Raw genomic sequence first — 18455 nt, 5'->3', positions numbered from 1 at the left:
TAAACACACACATTGTCACACATTTGATGGGATTTGCGCTACACGGTAATGCTGGCTTGAGGTGTTGTGAAATTGAAAAACTGGTGGGAGGGGTTTTCGGGGGAGGGTGGTCTTTTCTTTTTGCTTCCACATTATGTCAAAAGCTTCTTTAACGCTTGTTGATTGCGCCACTTGAGCGCGGTGATGCACTTTGGTAAAAGAGGGATCACGCGAAGCGTCTTTGAGCAATCAATAGGTAAGTGGTCTAAAAAAGGAGCCGTGCTGAGAGTTTAACTCTTCCAGAGGACATGAGATCATGGGCCTGCAAGTCCTCTGTTGCTGTGAGATGGTGAGCTCTTTAACAGACCCAGTCTCTGATAGTTCCTAATCATGAGAGGTCTGTCGGTTTGTGCCCCTGACTTCTCCCCCGTAATGATTTTGATTCACTGTTTTTCCTCAAGGAAGCGAGTGGGACTTTTTACCGTCCTCGCAGTCAAAAGGGCTGACTGCAGAATGTCATGTGTCTGATGCAGGACGGCTGCACTAATAGCCCAGTTCACTCGGCCGGACCCCTGCGGACATCTCCGCCTCTCTCTCTTTATCTCTATCTCTCGCTTTCTCTCTCTGTGTGTATGTGTGTGTGTGTGTTTTACAACACTGCTACATTGGCATTCTCATCAGCCCTTTCCATTCTTTATTTCGACCTGAATCCTCCTCTTTAATCTGACAATCGTGACAAGAGCGAGAGCGAGATCGACTCAAATAGATACTTCTTGCAAAAATCTATAAAGCAGACTTCGACAAAGCACACGCGTGACCTTGTGACCTGCTTGCATTCGGTTGCCAAGTCCATCTTCGCTCCATACCATACGATATTGTTTTCTATCGTTGATAAATCATATGCAAAGACCATGCAGATACCATCAAACTGGGTAATCGGAGCAAAAGCTGCCTTGTGGTTACAAAATAAATGCAACGCACAAGGGGCAGATTGTGCGTTGTATTTTTTCAAGTACCAGTGAGACAATGAAATGTTATCCAGGTTCACCGGCTTGATCCACGAGCTCAAAGGCTGATACGATAAAAGCCTAAAAGACTGCACAGCTGTTTATAATACACCTAAATACATTAAAAAGAATTCTCCTGTGATATAAACTGCAGAATGACATTGTTCACATCCAAAAAGGAATCCGCCATGAATCTACGTCTGCACATATTTGGTTGCAGGAGGACATTGGGTGGGGGGGGGGGGTGCTCTTCTGCTCTCCAGAAGGACCCTGCAATTTGTTTCAGCTTGTGCCCTGCGTGTCAACACGCCTGCTGAGCAACAGAACGGCCTTAAAAATAGGATGAGGGGGCTGAATTATTTCACACAGTCTGGCTGAACTCAACCTTGATCCGTCTTGCGCTGGTTTTCGACTTCCAGGCTCCGTCCCAAGCCAATTCATTCTTACTTCCCGTCTTCAGAAATGGGCCACAAATACACTATGAATACTTTCTATGAAAACAAAGTCATTTTCAAAAAGCAGCTGATCACTGTAATTTATTTTGTGCCCACACAACTTGTTTTTTCATGGGATTTTTGACAAAAATATACAATAGACTATCCCTATTCTGTGATGTTATCTTCGATCTATGTTTTTGGCAGAGAAATACAATATCTCATTTGTTTATGAAGAGATCTCTTCCCATGTAGGTCCTAATGACATTTTGGGAATGTCATAGGCAAGGGTATATTATTTTGTACGTTTTTTTTAATCACCTTCTGTCCTTTCTAGAGATCAAATATTCATGGGTTTTCAACGGACAGCGGAGCTTCCTGCAACAGGATGCCCGGCGTTTTATCTCTCAGAGGACGGGCAACTTGTACATCGCCAAAGTCGAAGCCTCGGACGTGGGGAACTACACGTGTGCGGTGAGAAACATGATGACCAACGCCACAGTGTTCAGCTCTCCAACCCCCGTGGTGGTGCGCCGTGACGGTAAGCGCCCTCAGTTCGCCTCCGCTGCCTCCTGGTTATCTTGCGCGCTGAACTGGCGCGCGCTGTCGGGTGGCGGGTTCGGGTGGGTGGGCGAGGCGGGGAGATAAATCGCTTGTCTTGAGCGTGACAGTGTTTTTGCTTTTTTGTTCACGAGATTTTTTTTGATTTCCCTCCCCCCCCACACCATTCCAAAGCCTCAGAACTGTACAGGGGTTGTGTGTCCCAGGAAGACCCCCCCCCCCCCCATCTATCTGCATGAAAGCATATATTTACAGAAATGTAGTCTTCGCTGACATAAATGCATGCAGACACACTCACACAGCGAGGAGCTTGCCACACATACTGAACCCCCATCAGGAGCGTTTATGTGTACCACTTCAGATTTGAGCTGAGGCGAGATATGTAATCCAAACTCATCCATCCGCCAAGCCAACCGCTGGTGTGTACGGGCGCTCTTCGCCCCCCCCCCCCTGCCAGTGTCACCCGCATCGCAGCTCTTACGTCCAATATGAATTACACGGGCGCTGCATGTACACTTTTTGTGTGTGTGTGTGTGTGTTTGGGACTGATGTGATTTGCTTGAATCCTTCACGCAGCAGTGATGGGTGAATACGAGCCAAAGATCGAGGTTCAGTTTCCCGACACCCTCCGAGTCTCTAAAGGATCATCGGTGAAGCTGGAATGCTTCGCCCTGGGAAAGTAAGTGTCCCTGGGAATGTCGGCGCGGTGCAGAACTCGCTTACATCGCATCGTCCAACTTGTGAATGGCGCAGACATCCTCTGCAACGGCAGACACAGGCTGCGAGAGTTCTTTGTGGTCAGTGCGTGTGGGAAGCATGTGGCCGGCGTGACCTTTCTGCGTGTGACCTTTTGCAGCCCCGTGCCTACAATCTCCTGGAGAAGAGCTGATGGAAACCCACTCCCTGGCAAGATAAAAATCAACCACTTCAGCGGGGTTCTGGAAATTCCATACTTTCGCCCAGAGGACGCCGGTGTGTACGAGTGTGTGGCCGCGAACAGCAGAGGACGAAATGTCGCCAGAGGGCAACTCGTATTCCACAGTAAGAGCTGCTCATCGTTTTTTCGTACTGAACTTTTCTTTCAACCAGTGACTTGAGGGAGAAAATATGACTACTCATACCTCAGGGAAGTTTTACCACCTCCATAGAATGAAGAGGAGCTGGCTGTCAAACCACTAGCATTGAAATGAGTCATGACTGTCTTCTATTAGCAGAGAGATGAGTCTCCGCTGGTTCCGTCTGACGGGGAACTGGAAACGGATAGATTCATATCCCGTCTCTACATTTTTGGGCTTTGACATAAAATTTGCATCCCAGCTGTTTTGATTACGAGGCGTCTGGATTTGACACGAGCGGCGCCAAACACAAAGGCGTAAGTGGCCGTTGAGGCGAGGCGCGCCAGGGCGAGTTTATTTATGTGGCATTTGCAATTCAAGGCGCTTCACGCAATCCAATCGAAAACCGATGAGGCGCGACTTCAACCGACAAATTCAAAAAGCTGAAAATACAATTAGAAAAATATAACAAACAAACATGAAGAACCGCCAGGTTGAGAAATAATTAAGGCCGAAGGTTCGGTCAGAGGCAGGTGAGCACTTTGTTGTGGTGCCACGTAACTGCGCGCTGCTTCTCCACATTTAACTTGGATTCGCTGACAGGTGGATGGAGGTCCTAAACCAGTGAGCAATCTACCGGCAAGCAACAGGGATTCAAACTCTATTTCATGACTACCCTGGACGTTGTTGTGATGTTCTCACTCTTGTTTTTCTGTTCGGGCTCAGCGATCCCTTTTCTGAATGAGCTGAACAGCTTTTTGAGCAGGAGCCGTTAAAAAAAAGTCCATCCTGCGGGAGATTAAAGCTTCATCTCCCGAATCCCACGATGATAGTATGCAAACTTGAATATTGATCCGATGTGGCTGTCAAAGTTTTTCTCTTTCTCTCTTTCGCTCTCTCTCTTTCTCCGAGTCCGTGATTATACCGAGATTGATTTTCGGTGTATTTATTTGGATCCCTACCAGGCGTTACCGGGGCAACGGCTCTTCTTCTTCAGGGGTCGATAACAAAAAATAATTACGACAACAATTCCAATGTGTTTTTTGTAATCAACAGAAGTTATATTACCGAGGCAAGCGTTTCAATACTGGTAATATGACATACACGGGCATACACATGCACATGAGAAGGTAAATACTATAGAACAAAGTACAGCACGAGTTTGTAAAATCCATACTAGCAAGTCGAGAAGTACAATGGGGAAAGATACACGCTCCTACTATGCACTACTCATCGCTTCTAAACCCCTTCATCGAGTCAGAACCTCCTTAAATCTGATTAGAAGTCTCCTCAGCTGTGTTTTTTTAAGTTAATGTTCTAGATGTGCTAGTTTTTCCTCCGCGATGTTCATGGTGGAGGGAGCATTGTTTTTCTAGGAGATTGGAGCCAGTGTGATTGGCGACGATTGCTTTCGGCCTTTTACATCCTCACGGCTCATTCTTTATAAGGCTAACCTGTTTCCATGGGTGTATAAAAAACAAATATCTGGAGGAAGCTTTTTGGTACGTAGGCAGCATTCTGGTTTAAGTGTTGAACGATCACGTCTAAGCAGGCTTCCGGTTGCATGCAGGAATTTAAAGCCTGCAACCGTTCCATCTTGGAACCATTCGGCTATCATCTGATGAGTTTTTCTTTATTTTTTATTGATCTGTATCTCTCTACCTCGCAAATTGGACCGTAAACAATGACCCGGCGCACAGCAGAGGAAGTCCTGGTCTGGATAACCCCCCAGAGAGTGCCCAACTACTAAACTTTGTGCCCTCTACTCACACTTTAAGAGCTCTAAATTTAGCTCTGAGTACTCTTCATGTTTCGTCCCTACGTTCAAGGTCAGTTGAGGCAAAGCGAGAGAGGGAGCTTGATTGTGCATTCAGGTTGTGGATCGGGGAAATCAAGCGCTTCTGAAGGGTAACACACTTAGGTAAATAGAGTGTTTAAAAAAATGAGGTTGCACACAAACGCTGCACCGAGAAAGCTGCAATGAATCAGTTGGACAGAGAAATATGAATTAATAACAGATACATAACCCCCGACAATATATTAGAAATAAAATAGTTGTACAAAATTAACAATGAGGAAAATATTAACATCTCAAGCATCCAAATAAGGAATATATTTGTCATTAACTTTAACTTGCAGATCGAGACGGTGGGAGATCCCTGTCTCCTGAGAGAGTTTGGCTACATTCTCTCTCTCTCTCTCTCTCTCTCTCTGTCTGTCTCGCTCGCTCTCTCTCTCTCTCCCCGATTGCAGGTGTTGCGGAAACTGTATTTTGTATGAGCAATATTTTTCTTTTGTCTCATGGTTTATCGACCCTGTTGCTTTGATATGCACGGAGGCCGACGGATTAAACTATTTTTCACTTTAATGAGTAACAGAATAAATGTTTTTCTCACCGGTGGAGTTGAACTGCAATGCAAATAGATGGCACTCTGACATCTCGTTTCTCTATTTTATTATATTATTTGCAGCATAATCCAATTTCCCTCTCGGTGATCCATGCACACTGGGCCTGCAGGACAGTCCGGGACACTGACTGCATAATGAGCTGCTGGCCCAGTCAAATCAGGAGATAAACACAACCAGATTCCGAGAGCAAATGAGATGGAACACGTAGTGCAAATATGCCACATTTATATGTGTATATCTCAGCTGAAAGCCACCGCATAAATCAAAATTAGACAGCAATTTACTCCACATTTGGAGCAAACAAGCTGTAAATGTTTGGAGGCAACAAAAAAAAGAAGTGCTACTGTTAATACAATCCACTTATTTTGCTGCACAGTGCATTATAAAAAAGTGTTACACCAAGAAGTATACCATTATAATGTTCACTACACTTATTACGAGGACATCAGATATTGGTCAAACTAAATATATCTGCAATTTCTTTTTTTTAATGATCATATTCATCCGTATTTTCCACAGATGCTGAACATCTGCACTGGGTCCAGACGCTGAAAGATGCTCACATGTCCATCGACGCTAATTTGCAGTGGGAATGTAAAGCCATGGGCAGGCCGAGGCCCACGTACAGATGGCTGAAGAACGGTCAGCCGCTAACGGCGGAGGTAAGACACCACAAGTAGAGCAGAGGTTGGACATCTACGAGAACATTTTGGGAACCTCATTGTGTATTTCTCTCAAAAAAATACTCCCCCTCCTGTTACCTTTAGGGTCAATTTGACCTCATTCAATGTTTAATGTCGGTGTTCCTTGGGGTCAATTTGACCCCAGGCTGTTGTCAAACATATAAGAAATATCAACTTTTTAATATATTTAAAGGGCTATTTAGGTAGTCAACAAACAAACATAAAGTACCTCACACTTAAACTTGGGAAACAATATTAATTCTAATAATTTTCTGGAGGTTTTAATTGCTGGGGTCAAATTGACCCAGAGGGTAAAATATGTTAGGAAATGTAAAGGCAACAGGAGGGTTAAAAGGGAAATTGAGAATCACAAATCGTACTCGTGCTTTCGCCGAAAACCTCGAAGGCTTAGGACGATCCAAAAGACTCACTCGTCTCGCAAAAAGAGAAGAGAAAAAAAGAAAATGGACATAAATCATCATAAATCATTGCCGTCAAACATTGATCAGCTGGCCTGATTTGCAGGGCCGTATCCACGTGGAAGCGGGCAGACTGACCATATCCAGGATCAGCGTGTTGGACTCTGGGATGTATCAGTGCGTGGCGGAGAGCGAACACGGAGCCGTGTACGCCAGCGCCGAGCTCAAAGTCGTAGGTAAGCAGTTTGCTCGCCGTATATTATTCACAACGGATTGAACCAGAGGCAAAGCAGAGATACGCTGCATGTGCAGCGTGTTGTCAGTGGAATGAAAACGCTTCCTATCTGAAATAAATAAATGATAGGAGGCAGAGTCAGCTCCACGCTGAGCCGTAGCCCCCTCTCTCCCCTCTTATATTTCCATAATTCTCTCATACAATAACCCAGCGTGGCGTCGAAGTACAATTCCATAATTGCTCGTGATGCACTTGACACTTCTGCTGCGCCCGCCGCCGCAAAGTAGAAAAACAAATGTCCCTTAATGCGTTTTTTAAAATTTTGTTTGCTCCTCAGCCTCACCGCCAGACTTCAGCCGGCGGCCCGTGAAGAAGGCCACCGTGATCCGGAGGGGGGGCGAGGTGGTCTTGGAGTGCCGCCCCCACGCCTCTCCCAGGGCCACCGTCTCCTGGTGGAGAGGCGGCGAACTCCTGAAGGACAGCCAGAGGTATGGGTGTTTATTGTGTGCGCCTCGTGGCGTGTGTTATTGGGGTTAGCTGACGTGGTCACTTTCATTTCTATTTCTATTTATTATGCGTCTGCTCAAGGGGACTCGGAGGGGGGTGGGAGTATTAGCACCATTGCAAAACACAGCTTTGTTTGATCCAAGAAAGAGACACTTTATTCCTCACATTGAAAAATGTTGCTTTTCTGATATTAAAATAAAATAATGTATATGTAAGAATGAGGCCATGAGCTACTACAAGATAAGTGCAATTTCTTTTCTCGCTTTTTTTTTTTTTTTTAACTTCAAAGTGTCCTACAGCTTCAGAGCTCTTGAAGGTAGTCAACGTGCTGGAGACCTTGTAAGGGGGATGAATGCTCTATGTGAAAAAAAAAAAGAGAAAGGAAAAAACGAACAAAAAGAACTCATTGAGCAAAACTTCACCCCGGGCGACACGACAGGAGGACACACGCACTGTGTCACGAATTAAAGGTCCGAGTCGGCGCCTACACGAGCTCAAAGAAAAATAGTTTATTGTGCGCAACAGATAAGAGCCTGACGGAGTTGTGAGCACAGCAGGGGAGCTGCTTTTGTGTAATGTTTGCGGTGGAAGAGTGTGTGTGTGGGGGGGGGGGGGGGGGGGTCTTAGAGACGCTCACACGCGAAGGATGGTCCACATCCCGGTGGTTCCCTTTTCTGAAACATGGTCCGGTACGCCCGCACTTCATCAGACGCACAGTTTAAAAACGCGTCTCGTATGTAAATCGCCATCAGAAAGCCAGGTTTCAAACGGTGCAATTAACTTAATGGCTGCAATCATTTCTCCGAGAGCCTCGCTGGGAAGTGATTTCTTCTTTCTTTCATATAGGTTGAACACAAGTTTCACCCCGTCTTAAGTTTCTTGAGTTGATAAGTTCTTGTCAAGTATTGTCAGCCGAAGAAAGAAATTCCATTTTTTTCCGACAACTCAAAATGAAAACCAACTCGAGTCAGAACTTCTGTCATTGAATGTGTTTATGTAACTCCGTAATGCTTCATTCTGTACACGTGACATCTATTGCTTCTGTCCATCCTGGAGAGAGATCCTCTGTTGCTCTCCTGGAGGTTTATTCCCTTTTTTTTCCCCGCGTAGGTTTTTTTCTATTAATTGAGAGTTTTTCCTGATCTGATGTGAGGTCAAAGGTCAGGGACGTTGTATGTGTATAGATTGTAAAGCCCTCTGATGCAAATTTGTAATTTGTGATTTTGGTCTATATAAAATAAACTGAATTGAATTGAATTGAAAATAGAAAGCATCATATGCGTGCAGATAAATGAAATAATTTTTCCGAGAATGCTTATGTTGAGCAGCGGCGGTCAGCATGTGTATTTATAGGACTAGGCTGTACACGTGTGAAATGTGCACGTGAAAGTCATACCCATTAATTCTCAAGCGGGTCGCTTCAGACATCTGTGAGCATGACGGGAAAAAACACGTGTGTACTCGAAGCAGCCAAACAAGATCGTACTTAGCAATAATAGGACCAACTAGCTTCACAGCTGCAACAAGAGAACACTCCTGTTTCTTTATTTCCATTAATGTCCTCTCCATGGATCTTCAGCTTGTGTTATCATGTCAGTAGAAATTATGTTCATATTTAGGACCATTTCCGAGGAGCCTCTTTTTTTTAATGAGTCAGCTGGATACCATTGATGAAATGTGGTCGGACTTAACCAGCTAACGACAGAGGATGAAGTGTTCTATTAAAAAATGTCATTTTCATCCAGTTTTCATTTTAAAGATACAGTTTTAATGGAAAATCTGCCGCTATTAACAATGTCAGCTGCACGCGTGTCGTGAGAGAAAGACGAGCGTCATTACAAAGGGTCAATTCTCTTTTCTATTTGCCCTCGTTATCGCTAACTCCACTGATGCGTATAGTGGGAGGAGCCAAGCTGCTTGGGGCCTTATACACCCCATGCCTTCCCGCCCACCTCCTCAATGCAGCCACGCTGAATAGCTGCCGAAGTGAATAGCTTTACCAAAGGTTATACAAACATTAGTATGTGGCCCCACATTTTACAAAAAGTCCAAAGCTTTCGCTGCTCTGATAAAAAGAAAAATCAGCATTCGAGTTGAATACTCCAATGGGACTTCCCTCCTGTTGGATGGCCACTTCATCCACAGACCCAAGTGTTCTTGTAAGAACTCTCGGGTACATTCAGTACAAAGGTCATACACTTAGCTGAACACAGCGGGCCTGATAGTACGAGTCTTTTGGCAATCAAACATGTTGTATCTCCAAATTGAGTCCAGTAGGACGTTTCTACTCCAAACTTTTCAGTTTCAAAAGGAGCAAAAAGGAAAGTCTTTGCCAGTTTTATCCAGAGTGCAGCTTAACTCACTGAAGTCCGTTTTTTTGTTGTTGGTGGAAATACTTCTGATGAGTCTTTGGTGGAAATTCATCAACATCAGAGTCCTATGTGAATACAGGAAGATAAGAGCTGAGTAGCCCTTTGAAATGTGCTGGCAGAAGTCCTGAGCAAAATGAGCCGTCATCATCATTTCTTTTTTAAATGCAGTTCAAGCTCATTCTTTCCGATGCTTATGTGTGAGTGAATCTGGAACATGCAATAACCCAAAACAAACACTTCTCACTTCATATTGCCGTTGACCGGACATTAAAAAAAAGGGCTTTTACACAGTTCATTATGATTACCTGCACTCGGCTAAAACCCTCTGTTCTGAAAACCACCATCGAATGTACCCAGCGAGGGATTTCCAATTACACGTCACAATTTCAGATCACACCGGCAACGTCGGTGCAGTGTTTTATGACAGACAATCAATCAATGAGAGAGAGAGGCTAAATGTACTCGTGTAACACGGTGACACATGCTGACTCTAATTTGGTGGGTTTTAATTTGCATGCTGGTTATGCATAAATGAAGTGCAAAGCGTACAGCTTTGTCTCTTGCCATTTCCTTTATTATAATTTTTTTCTTGGACCAAAAGTAAAACAAAAAGTACAACAGAAAGCGAGATTGTCCACGAAGCAGATAGTTCCTTCTCGTTTTCTATTTGTTTCCCAGCTCATTGCCCCCTCGGGTCATGTTCTCAGCGCGCCTCCATCACTCAGTGTTTGATATTTTTGTCAATAAATCAGCGTAAAGCACCCCGTGTCAGACATGCTCTCTGGGTCTCAGCGCGGCCTCCAGTGAATACATATTTATTCCAATGCAGAGCCAGTGTAAAACTGTTTGATTTTCAGGCGCTGGCCGCTCGCAGCGTTCCTCTTTGATTTACTCGATCCAAAAAGGTCACAACAGGAGCGCATTATCGGCCTCGTTTATGAATATGTTTACGTCTAAAAATGAGCGTTATAGGCTGGAATGTGAAATGTTTTCACTTAGTTTCTAAAGTCCCGTCGTACCGCCCTCACTTTGATTGTTTCGGATTGATTTTGTGAGCAGAGTGTCTCTGAACAGCATCTTGTTGTCTGAGCTGTTGATTTCAAATGTGGATCCACACGTATCGGAGTTAATTTTTATTTTTATTGCGCACTAAAAGCAATGAGCCTATTGGCACAAGCCATTTTTGGGCCCTCGGTGTCGCCTCTCAGGCTAGACACAGGCTGCCCCCCTACTTATTGGTAAAAGTTGTTGCGTGGAAGAAAATTAACTTCTTATCCTTCTTATTTATATTTTATTTTTATATTGATATAATATAATTGAAGATCAGTCAAATACAGGACAGTAAAGGACAAGGCTCTTTCTATCAGAGAGTATGAGAAACAAATATGTTTTGCATTAAAGGAAACATACTGTGCTAATGTTCAGGTTTATGCACACTCTAATGTTGTAAAAATACGCATAATTTCTTCTATTTATTTATACCTGTATTCACTCTCTGAAACGCTCCGGTTTGGCGTCTGTCTCTTTTAGATCCCAGCCCTCTCCCCAAAAGCTTATGAGAAATATATGGTGCACCTTTGCAAAGATAACTCTTAAGCCGAGGATTGAGATACTCCAATAAGATAAGAGAGAACTTTATTAATCTGGGTATTCTAATGAGCCTTCATGTCACGGTCTGTGTGTTAGTCTTGTATGTGAACGGGTTTAGAGCATCCGAGTTTCCCTTGATATGTCCTCTTTTAACAATACAGAGGTTAAGTTGTTAACATGACTTTCATTTAGTTTTAAAAATATATTTTTACACTTAAAAAAAATCTGATTTAATTGGCTGCATTTTTTTCACAGGAGAACATTGCAACCAAAAAATGGAAAAGTGGTTCATAAACACGCGCTGCTATAACCAGACCACAATGGGGTCAACGCTCCTTTCACAATTGTATGATTACATTTGTTTTTGTCAAGCACTCTCATCAGCACTCCCACTTTATTCCTCCCACGACACCAGCTGGACATGTTTTATTTCTTTTTTTTTTAACAAGTGAGATGCTTCTATATATCTCCATGCGATTAAAGTATTACTATTCAGAAATAGCTTTGCAGCATGTTGATACTATCACCACGTGTTGCGGAGCGATAAGGCTGCAGGTGAAGATCCTGTTCTAAATCTCCCTCTATCTTTCTCTCTCCCCCTTTTCTTCATCCTCTTCCTCCTCCTATCGCCGCGCTGCCCGGCCCTGGTGGCCCGCTGTGTATCCAATTAATATGTGCATTTAAGCTGCTGCGCTGTCAATACTGTGCTGACCTACAGCAAATCTGTTCTGCTTCAGCTAAGATAATTGTTATCTTCTGAGGCGTGCAAATACACTTTTGGAATAGATTCTGAAGCCTTTGTTAAAAAAAATGAAATAAAAATGTTGAAATGGCTCGAGAAATGACACCATATCTCTGGCCAGGAAGCAGTTTTCTTATTTGATGCTTATCATCACTTTTCATTCAATTAACAGCCAACGGATTGAGAACTGAGCTGTTTTAAGTTGTGATCCTCGCCCCCCAGAATGACTATCGTGGAGGACGGGACGCTACGCATCACCAACATCTCCACGTCGGACGGAGGCAGGTACACGTGTTTGGCCAGAAACCATTTCGGGACATCCAGCAGCTCCGGGACACTGCTGGTGAAAGGTTTGTCATTTGTTGTTGTTGTTGTCGTTTTTTGGGGTTTCTTTTCTCTGCACACTTTCACTACTGTACCCTTTTTAGGAAACTTCTGTTTCGGGGGGGTACAAAAATAAATAAATACTAGCTCAAGCATGAAATTGATAATGCAATATATAGCCATGTTATCTTCCCGCCGCTTTGACAGACGTATAAGTCATCCGTGGTTTTGTCAGCTGTGAGTTATTGTGCATGTAGCAGAGTGTGTGTGTGGGGGAGAGAAACCGCTGGCATCTGTAGCTGTGAGTGAGGAATATTTTGACACTAACATTTAATTTAAAAAAGCAATGCTGAAGCACTTTCAGATTTGGGTTTTTAAATAATGATGATCATAGAGTGGAAGTTATTTTTCTTTTCCCCCTCTCTCGTTGACATTGTGATTGCAGTGTGTCTTAATTATTCATAACTGAGTTATGAGAGGCGTTCGCTTCCGACGTGAAGTTATTTGAGGTCACTTAATTACACTGATAGAGCAGAATCTGTCGGACTGGGCAAATTAGGCTTTATTGCGTTTTTTTTGTTTTTTTGCTGGGATTTTTATAGATGTACAGCATTCTACATGCTGCCACGATTAATTCTCAATTTTTCTTCCCATGATGCCCTAGAGCCGACCAAGATCCTGGTCCCGCCCTTGAATCTGGACGGCACCGTGGGACAGAGCGTCGTGCTGCCATGCGAGGTTTCCAGTGATGCGTCCCTCATTCCCATCTTCAAGTGGTTCTTCAATGGGAAAGCCATTGATTTCAGCAGGCAGGAGCACTTGGAGATGATTGGAGGGGTATGTAATACACGGCTGAAGTCATGTTCTTCATGGATTCTTAAGCCAGGACAACCAGAACCACATATTTTACTTATATGATTGTTTTAAATGCTGGGGCTGATGATGAAGATACTCTTTTTTTCCGCGACGGTTTCTCAACCGTCTAATTATTCATCAAAACCTGGATTGAAAATATATGCATTTAATGGTGTATCCTCATATGCTCCAAATGATTTATCATGAAGAGGAACTGGTACGTTTTCCTTGTTACGTGTGTACACTCCTTTCAAAATATATCTCCGTCTTTAGTTCGATGTAGGCAAAAAAATCTACGTAGTTAGGTCCAGAAAAAGGTCGTCGATTGGGTTGAAATAACTATAGAACTGTTGATACGTAAGTAAACAAGTCACTTGACAAACAAAACTTGTTGACTCTTTTCGTTTGTTTTTATAAAACTCAAGTTGTGATGTGCTCCTCAAGTTGCAGCCTTTCTGGGTTTTTAGAATACTATAGAGTACGATGTGCATCATAGAGATCCAAGCGAGGCCTCTAAAGCACACTTAAACAGGTAATTTCTGGTTTTATAGGGTGTTGCAAGTCAAATTACTCCCAGAGAAAGCCCACATAACGCACATGTTTGCAGTGTTATTGCAAGTTTACCCCACAGCTATCCGCTAGGATAGGCTACGGCAGGAAGTGACTATTTATAATAAATAAAAGAAACAGACAAACTGTTGTTTTCACATAACAGTTTGTGTATGGATTGAGCAAACACGAGATGCATGTTCAAGTTCATCTCTGAGCTCATTGAAGAACTGAGAGATGAACAGATACCACTCTCATGTCTGTCTGTGGAGAAACGTGTGTGTGTGGGGGTGGGTGCAGCAGTGCAATGCTAAAAGAAACTCTCTTATCCCAGCCATTCATCTGAGCTGGAATAGTCAAGAATAAACACAACAAACAGCCAACAACAGCTGTTTGAAACAAGTCCTTTTGGTCCGGCTTCCCTTTCAATGTAAAGCTGGAGTAATTGTTCCTGCTACCCTGTAATTTTTGTTTTTTTGCCTCCAAAGATTCTCCTGTGGAGGATTTACTGTATATGACGGAGAAAGAAATTGTACTCTCGAGGATTTTTCATACTTCTCCTTTTCGTTTTTACTCTGACATTGCAACTTTTTGCTGTTTTTCTTTCCGCTGCAAGACTTTTATACCAATGTGTCTTTGTCATCAGGGATTTGCAGGTGACCTGATGGTGAGGAACATTCAGCTGAAGCATTCTGGGAAGTACGTGTGTATGGTGCACACCGAAGTTGACACCGTCTCAGCAGCAGCAGACTTAATTGTCAGAGGTACACCTCTTCTTGCTTGTCATTTTGTAGTACTCTATGGAGGTTTTCAATTTCTCTTTTTTTTCTTTTCTCCTTTGTTGGAGAGCGTGTGTTTTTCTTAACATTGTGATGCACGCGTCTCACTGCCGTCAGATGAGAGCAGCAGCACCATGATGTCAGTTTTGAGGGGTTGGGAGGAAAAATGGCTTTCAAAAGGCTTTCTGATCGACGACCGTGAGCTTTTTTAACGCCATGGGCTCTATGATCATCAAGTTAAAGGTGAGTTAATCTGAAAGCTCCGGGGTTATCCGGATCAGAGAACGGCTTCATGCAAGAGTGAAAACACTTCCGTCTCAAGTTTTCAACTCCATACATGCTGTGGAGGACATGTTTGATGTTATAACGTGGCTATGTTATAGCTTGACACACGCATATCGGGAGGTTCAGAGGACCCACGTAACTTTAGATTTTCTTTATAGTTCGGCACTTCGTGTGAAGTGATCCTGATACCCCGAAAGAGTCACCTTTTTGTCTGTTTCCACACATGACACGCACCGCGTCTTTTCAAAATAAAATTCTCCCGCCATTTCTTCTCATCCGTGGTGTTCTGAAGTGCGTTTGCGCTCTGCTCGTCAGTTGCTTTGGTGTCGTGTGAATTTTTTTCCATTCTGTGCCCAGTGCGTCTGCAATGGGTCGGCCGTGCATTGGGAACTGGGATTCAAACGGCTGGTATTGATATCGCAACAGACAAATCCTGAAAGTGAGAGGTCTGGTGTGTGAAGACAGCTGATGCCTTCATTCATGAGGGCACAGCACAATACAGCATGCTCCAAAGAGTTCATGTAATACATATATATAATATCTAATTCTCTTTTTCTCCGCCAGTCACTCGATTGACATGATCCCCTTTTTTTTTTTATGTAAACCGCTGTGCCGGTCACAGCCAGTCACCCATGACTGAATTGGATAGCCAAATGGAGATGCGGGGGGGTTGGGGATAACACTATTGTCTGGGAGGTTCAGATTGGCCAAGCGTGAGATCAAGAGTCGGCAGCCAAAGTCGGAGACGGCTACGGATTTAACACGTGGATCGTGAGCGTAATCTGAAACCAAGAGTCGTTGATACCCAGTGATCTCCTTCCAGCAGCAGGTAGTCCCGCCGAGGGCTCGGGGGCTGCTCTTTGCAGATTTGAGGGCTTGGCGGGAAAATCCGCCAGCCCTGTTTGTTTGATCCCATGCTTGTGCTTTCCCCTAATTTCAATCAGATCTCAATTAAAATTCTGCCTGGTTTTCGAGAGAATCCCTGGTCATTAACCGTCTCTCCAAAGTAATCACGAAATAATGATTTCTCTCATCACGGTTAGTAAGTTTGGACAAGGAGAACACACAAGAGAAAGAGTCCCTCTCACTTGACGAGACTCCCCGATTCCCGATTTTTTTTTTATAGATCTGAATAGAGTAAACTTATACAGTCGATGGTGAACTGCAATATTCAGCGTATTGATTAGACTGGCTCTCCCAATAGAACCCATTATACCCCCACACAGCCTCACTCCGAAGGTTGTAGATGAGTTATGAATTACTTCTGAGGCGACTTCCCTTTCGGCTGCTGTTTGGTGCAGAGAGGCTGACGCAGGTGTGTGTCATCGTTTCTGGGCTGTTGCAGGACCCCCTGGTGCCCCAGAGGGCCTGTCGGTGAGCGACATCACTGACACCGCCGTGCAGCTGTCCTGGGGCTCCGGACCTGACAACCATAGTCCTGTTACCATGTACATGGTCCAGGCCAGGACCCCCATCTCTATCGGCTGGCAGACTGTGAGGACAGGTAACAGCTGCTTTGTTGTTTTCAATGCATGAAAGTCAAACACTGAGCATTTACACTGGAATATGTGAGTCTGTGGCCACAGGGGACAATACGGGTCCCATTGTTAAACTCTCTCATCATTCTGAAGTTCACTCAGGAAACAGAATCTAACATGTGGCTTGTTAAAACCCCCCGATATTGGAGTTCTGAAAATCTGATAGCAGCACACCAGTTTTACACAAACACGTAACATAAGCCAACATTTTGCATCCCTTATAGAGGAACTCCAGCGATTTGGCATTGCAGTTTGATGATGTTGAGGGACTCAAAAAGAGACGGATTTTGGAAAAGAATAATCAGTCTATGCAGCAGACAAGTTCCCAAAACTCTGGTTACTCCTAAATCTCCCATAATGCAAACAAATATAAGCTTCTGTTAGGTCCCGTCTGCCTGATGAATGCCAATGTCAATCCCAGTAGTAATCTTTTGACACGTCAGCTAATCTTCACTTGTTCTTTAAAGAATTGTGATCAAGTTATGAACTCATTGGGACATTATACAATTGATCCACCTGCTGGTGCTCTCAAGTTATGTTATGGAGATACTACAATTTAGCAAACATAGTTTGGGCATCAGTATTGCATCTGATGACAGATATAAATATATATATATATACATATATATATATATTTGTATATGTATATATATAAATATCTGCTGCGACACGGTAATTGACCAATTTATATGTAAAGCTCTTATTTTAACAGCTTTGTATGCAGGTAAGAAACAGGTCGCGGGAAAATCAATGAGTTACAGACACAATCAAGTATTACAACTTAACTTGTGTAATCCTCTGCAACAGCTCTACCTTTAAGAAAATAATAATATGAAGTTGTCTAGAAATGTCACAAAGGCATTCTTCAACTTGTGTTATTATGAAACAGTGATTGTGATGTCACAGGGGGGACGAACAAAGTATTCAATCCTAATCTCGACTGTTAACATGTGAAATGTCGTTAGAAGGCCGTATTACGGTTTATTCAAACAGCCTTTCATTGGCCTTTATGTCCTTTTCTTCGTCTGTGATAGAGGTCGTAAACGATTGGTTATATAAAGTGGAGAATATAAAGAGACATTCGGCCTTCTCTTCATTATCCTTACACTTCATTCTACTTACCAGGCTATTTGTCAGAAATAATCATTAAAGTGGCAATAAAAAAGTCTTCCCCCCCCCCACAGTGTTTCCGAGCGTCATTATTGTTGTGGACCAACCACACAGTGCGCCTATAAAAGACGGAGTGGTTTTAATAAGTGTGACGGTTTTGTTAGTTACTAATCTAGTCGTAAGAACGTCGATGTGGAAGCCTCTCATGTCCTGGAGCTCTCCGTACGAGGCTCACTTTTGTTTTAACATTGTTTAAATAAAGAAAAATGTATCGCCACCTTCCCCTCCGTCGATATTGAACCATATCGGGCTTCCACAGATAGAACATTTTTATCGCAACTTTATGAACAAGATAGCGCCATTACACTAGGAATGACTCCGTCGGTATCACCTCCGACGCAAACAAAAGTGCCATCCGCTCCGGCCGCTCAATACTTTTTTACGCGCACACTTTGTGCCGTGAAGTTCATTATCCCGGGAGGTCGTAACGGGAGGCAGACGGAGCGGCGCGGTGGCTGCGAGGCTTACGGGCAGCCATCCTAAAACGCAGATGGCGTCATTATTCCACAGCCATTACTTTGCGCAATCAACTTTAACTTGGTAATGACAAGTTTAAGCGGAAAAACTTGTTGGTGTTTTTTTCTTCCTCCGCTCTAATGTTACTTCATGCTTCCGTAACCTCGACGCCTGTTTATTTAACGTTACTGTTTCATGTGTGAGGCGACAATCTGAAACATTACAAGCCGATTGCAGGATGACGGTTATGTCACATCCCCTCTGATGGCTTATTACATCTGTGTATTACTTGATTGTGTGTGTGTGTGTGTGTATTGCATAAGGTGTACTTAACGTGCTGTAACGGGAATACAATATAAACATTTAATTTTGATCTTTTTCCCTGGTTTGTGAAATGTTTTTAGTTTTTTTATATTTGTTGGAGCCAAAATGTGAAATGTGCCTTTATTTTTTTTTAAAGAAGAAGAAAAACAAGAAACACATCTCAATTCTAAATTCTTTAATCC

The 18455-nt window shown here is 43.4% G+C and overlaps 1 protein-coding gene across 2 annotated transcripts in view; it reads left to right on the top strand.

Moving 5' to 3' along the window:
* LOC130208461 (contactin-4) overlaps window positions 1–18455 on the top strand; it is a 46423-nt gene that overhangs the window by 10321 nt on the left and 17647 nt on the right. For both annotated transcript variants that reach the window (XM_056437613.1, XM_056437611.1), the window contains exons 5-14: window positions 1758–1961; window positions 2558–2660; window positions 2838–3022; window positions 5965–6107; window positions 6654–6783; window positions 7120–7270; window positions 12216–12343; window positions 12982–13154; window positions 14368–14485; window positions 16131–16289. In XM_056437613.1, the coding sequence (XP_056293588.1) occupies window positions 1758–1961; window positions 2558–2660; window positions 2838–3022; window positions 5965–6107; window positions 6654–6783; window positions 7120–7270; window positions 12216–12343; window positions 12982–13154; window positions 14368–14485; window positions 16131–16289 (1494 nt within the window). The remainder of the gene's footprint in view (window positions 1–1757; window positions 1962–2557; window positions 2661–2837; window positions 3023–5964; window positions 6108–6653; window positions 6784–7119; window positions 7271–12215; window positions 12344–12981; window positions 13155–14367; window positions 14486–16130; window positions 16290–18455) is intronic.

Source organism: Pseudoliparis swirei, chromosome 18, assembly GCF_029220125.1.
Source record: "Pseudoliparis swirei isolate HS2019 ecotype Mariana Trench chromosome 18, NWPU_hadal_v1, whole genome shotgun sequence".
NCBI classification, from domain to species: Eukaryota; Metazoa; Chordata; class Actinopteri; order Perciformes; family Liparidae; genus Pseudoliparis; species Pseudoliparis swirei.
This window is presented reverse-complemented; position numbering and strand designations above follow the sequence as displayed.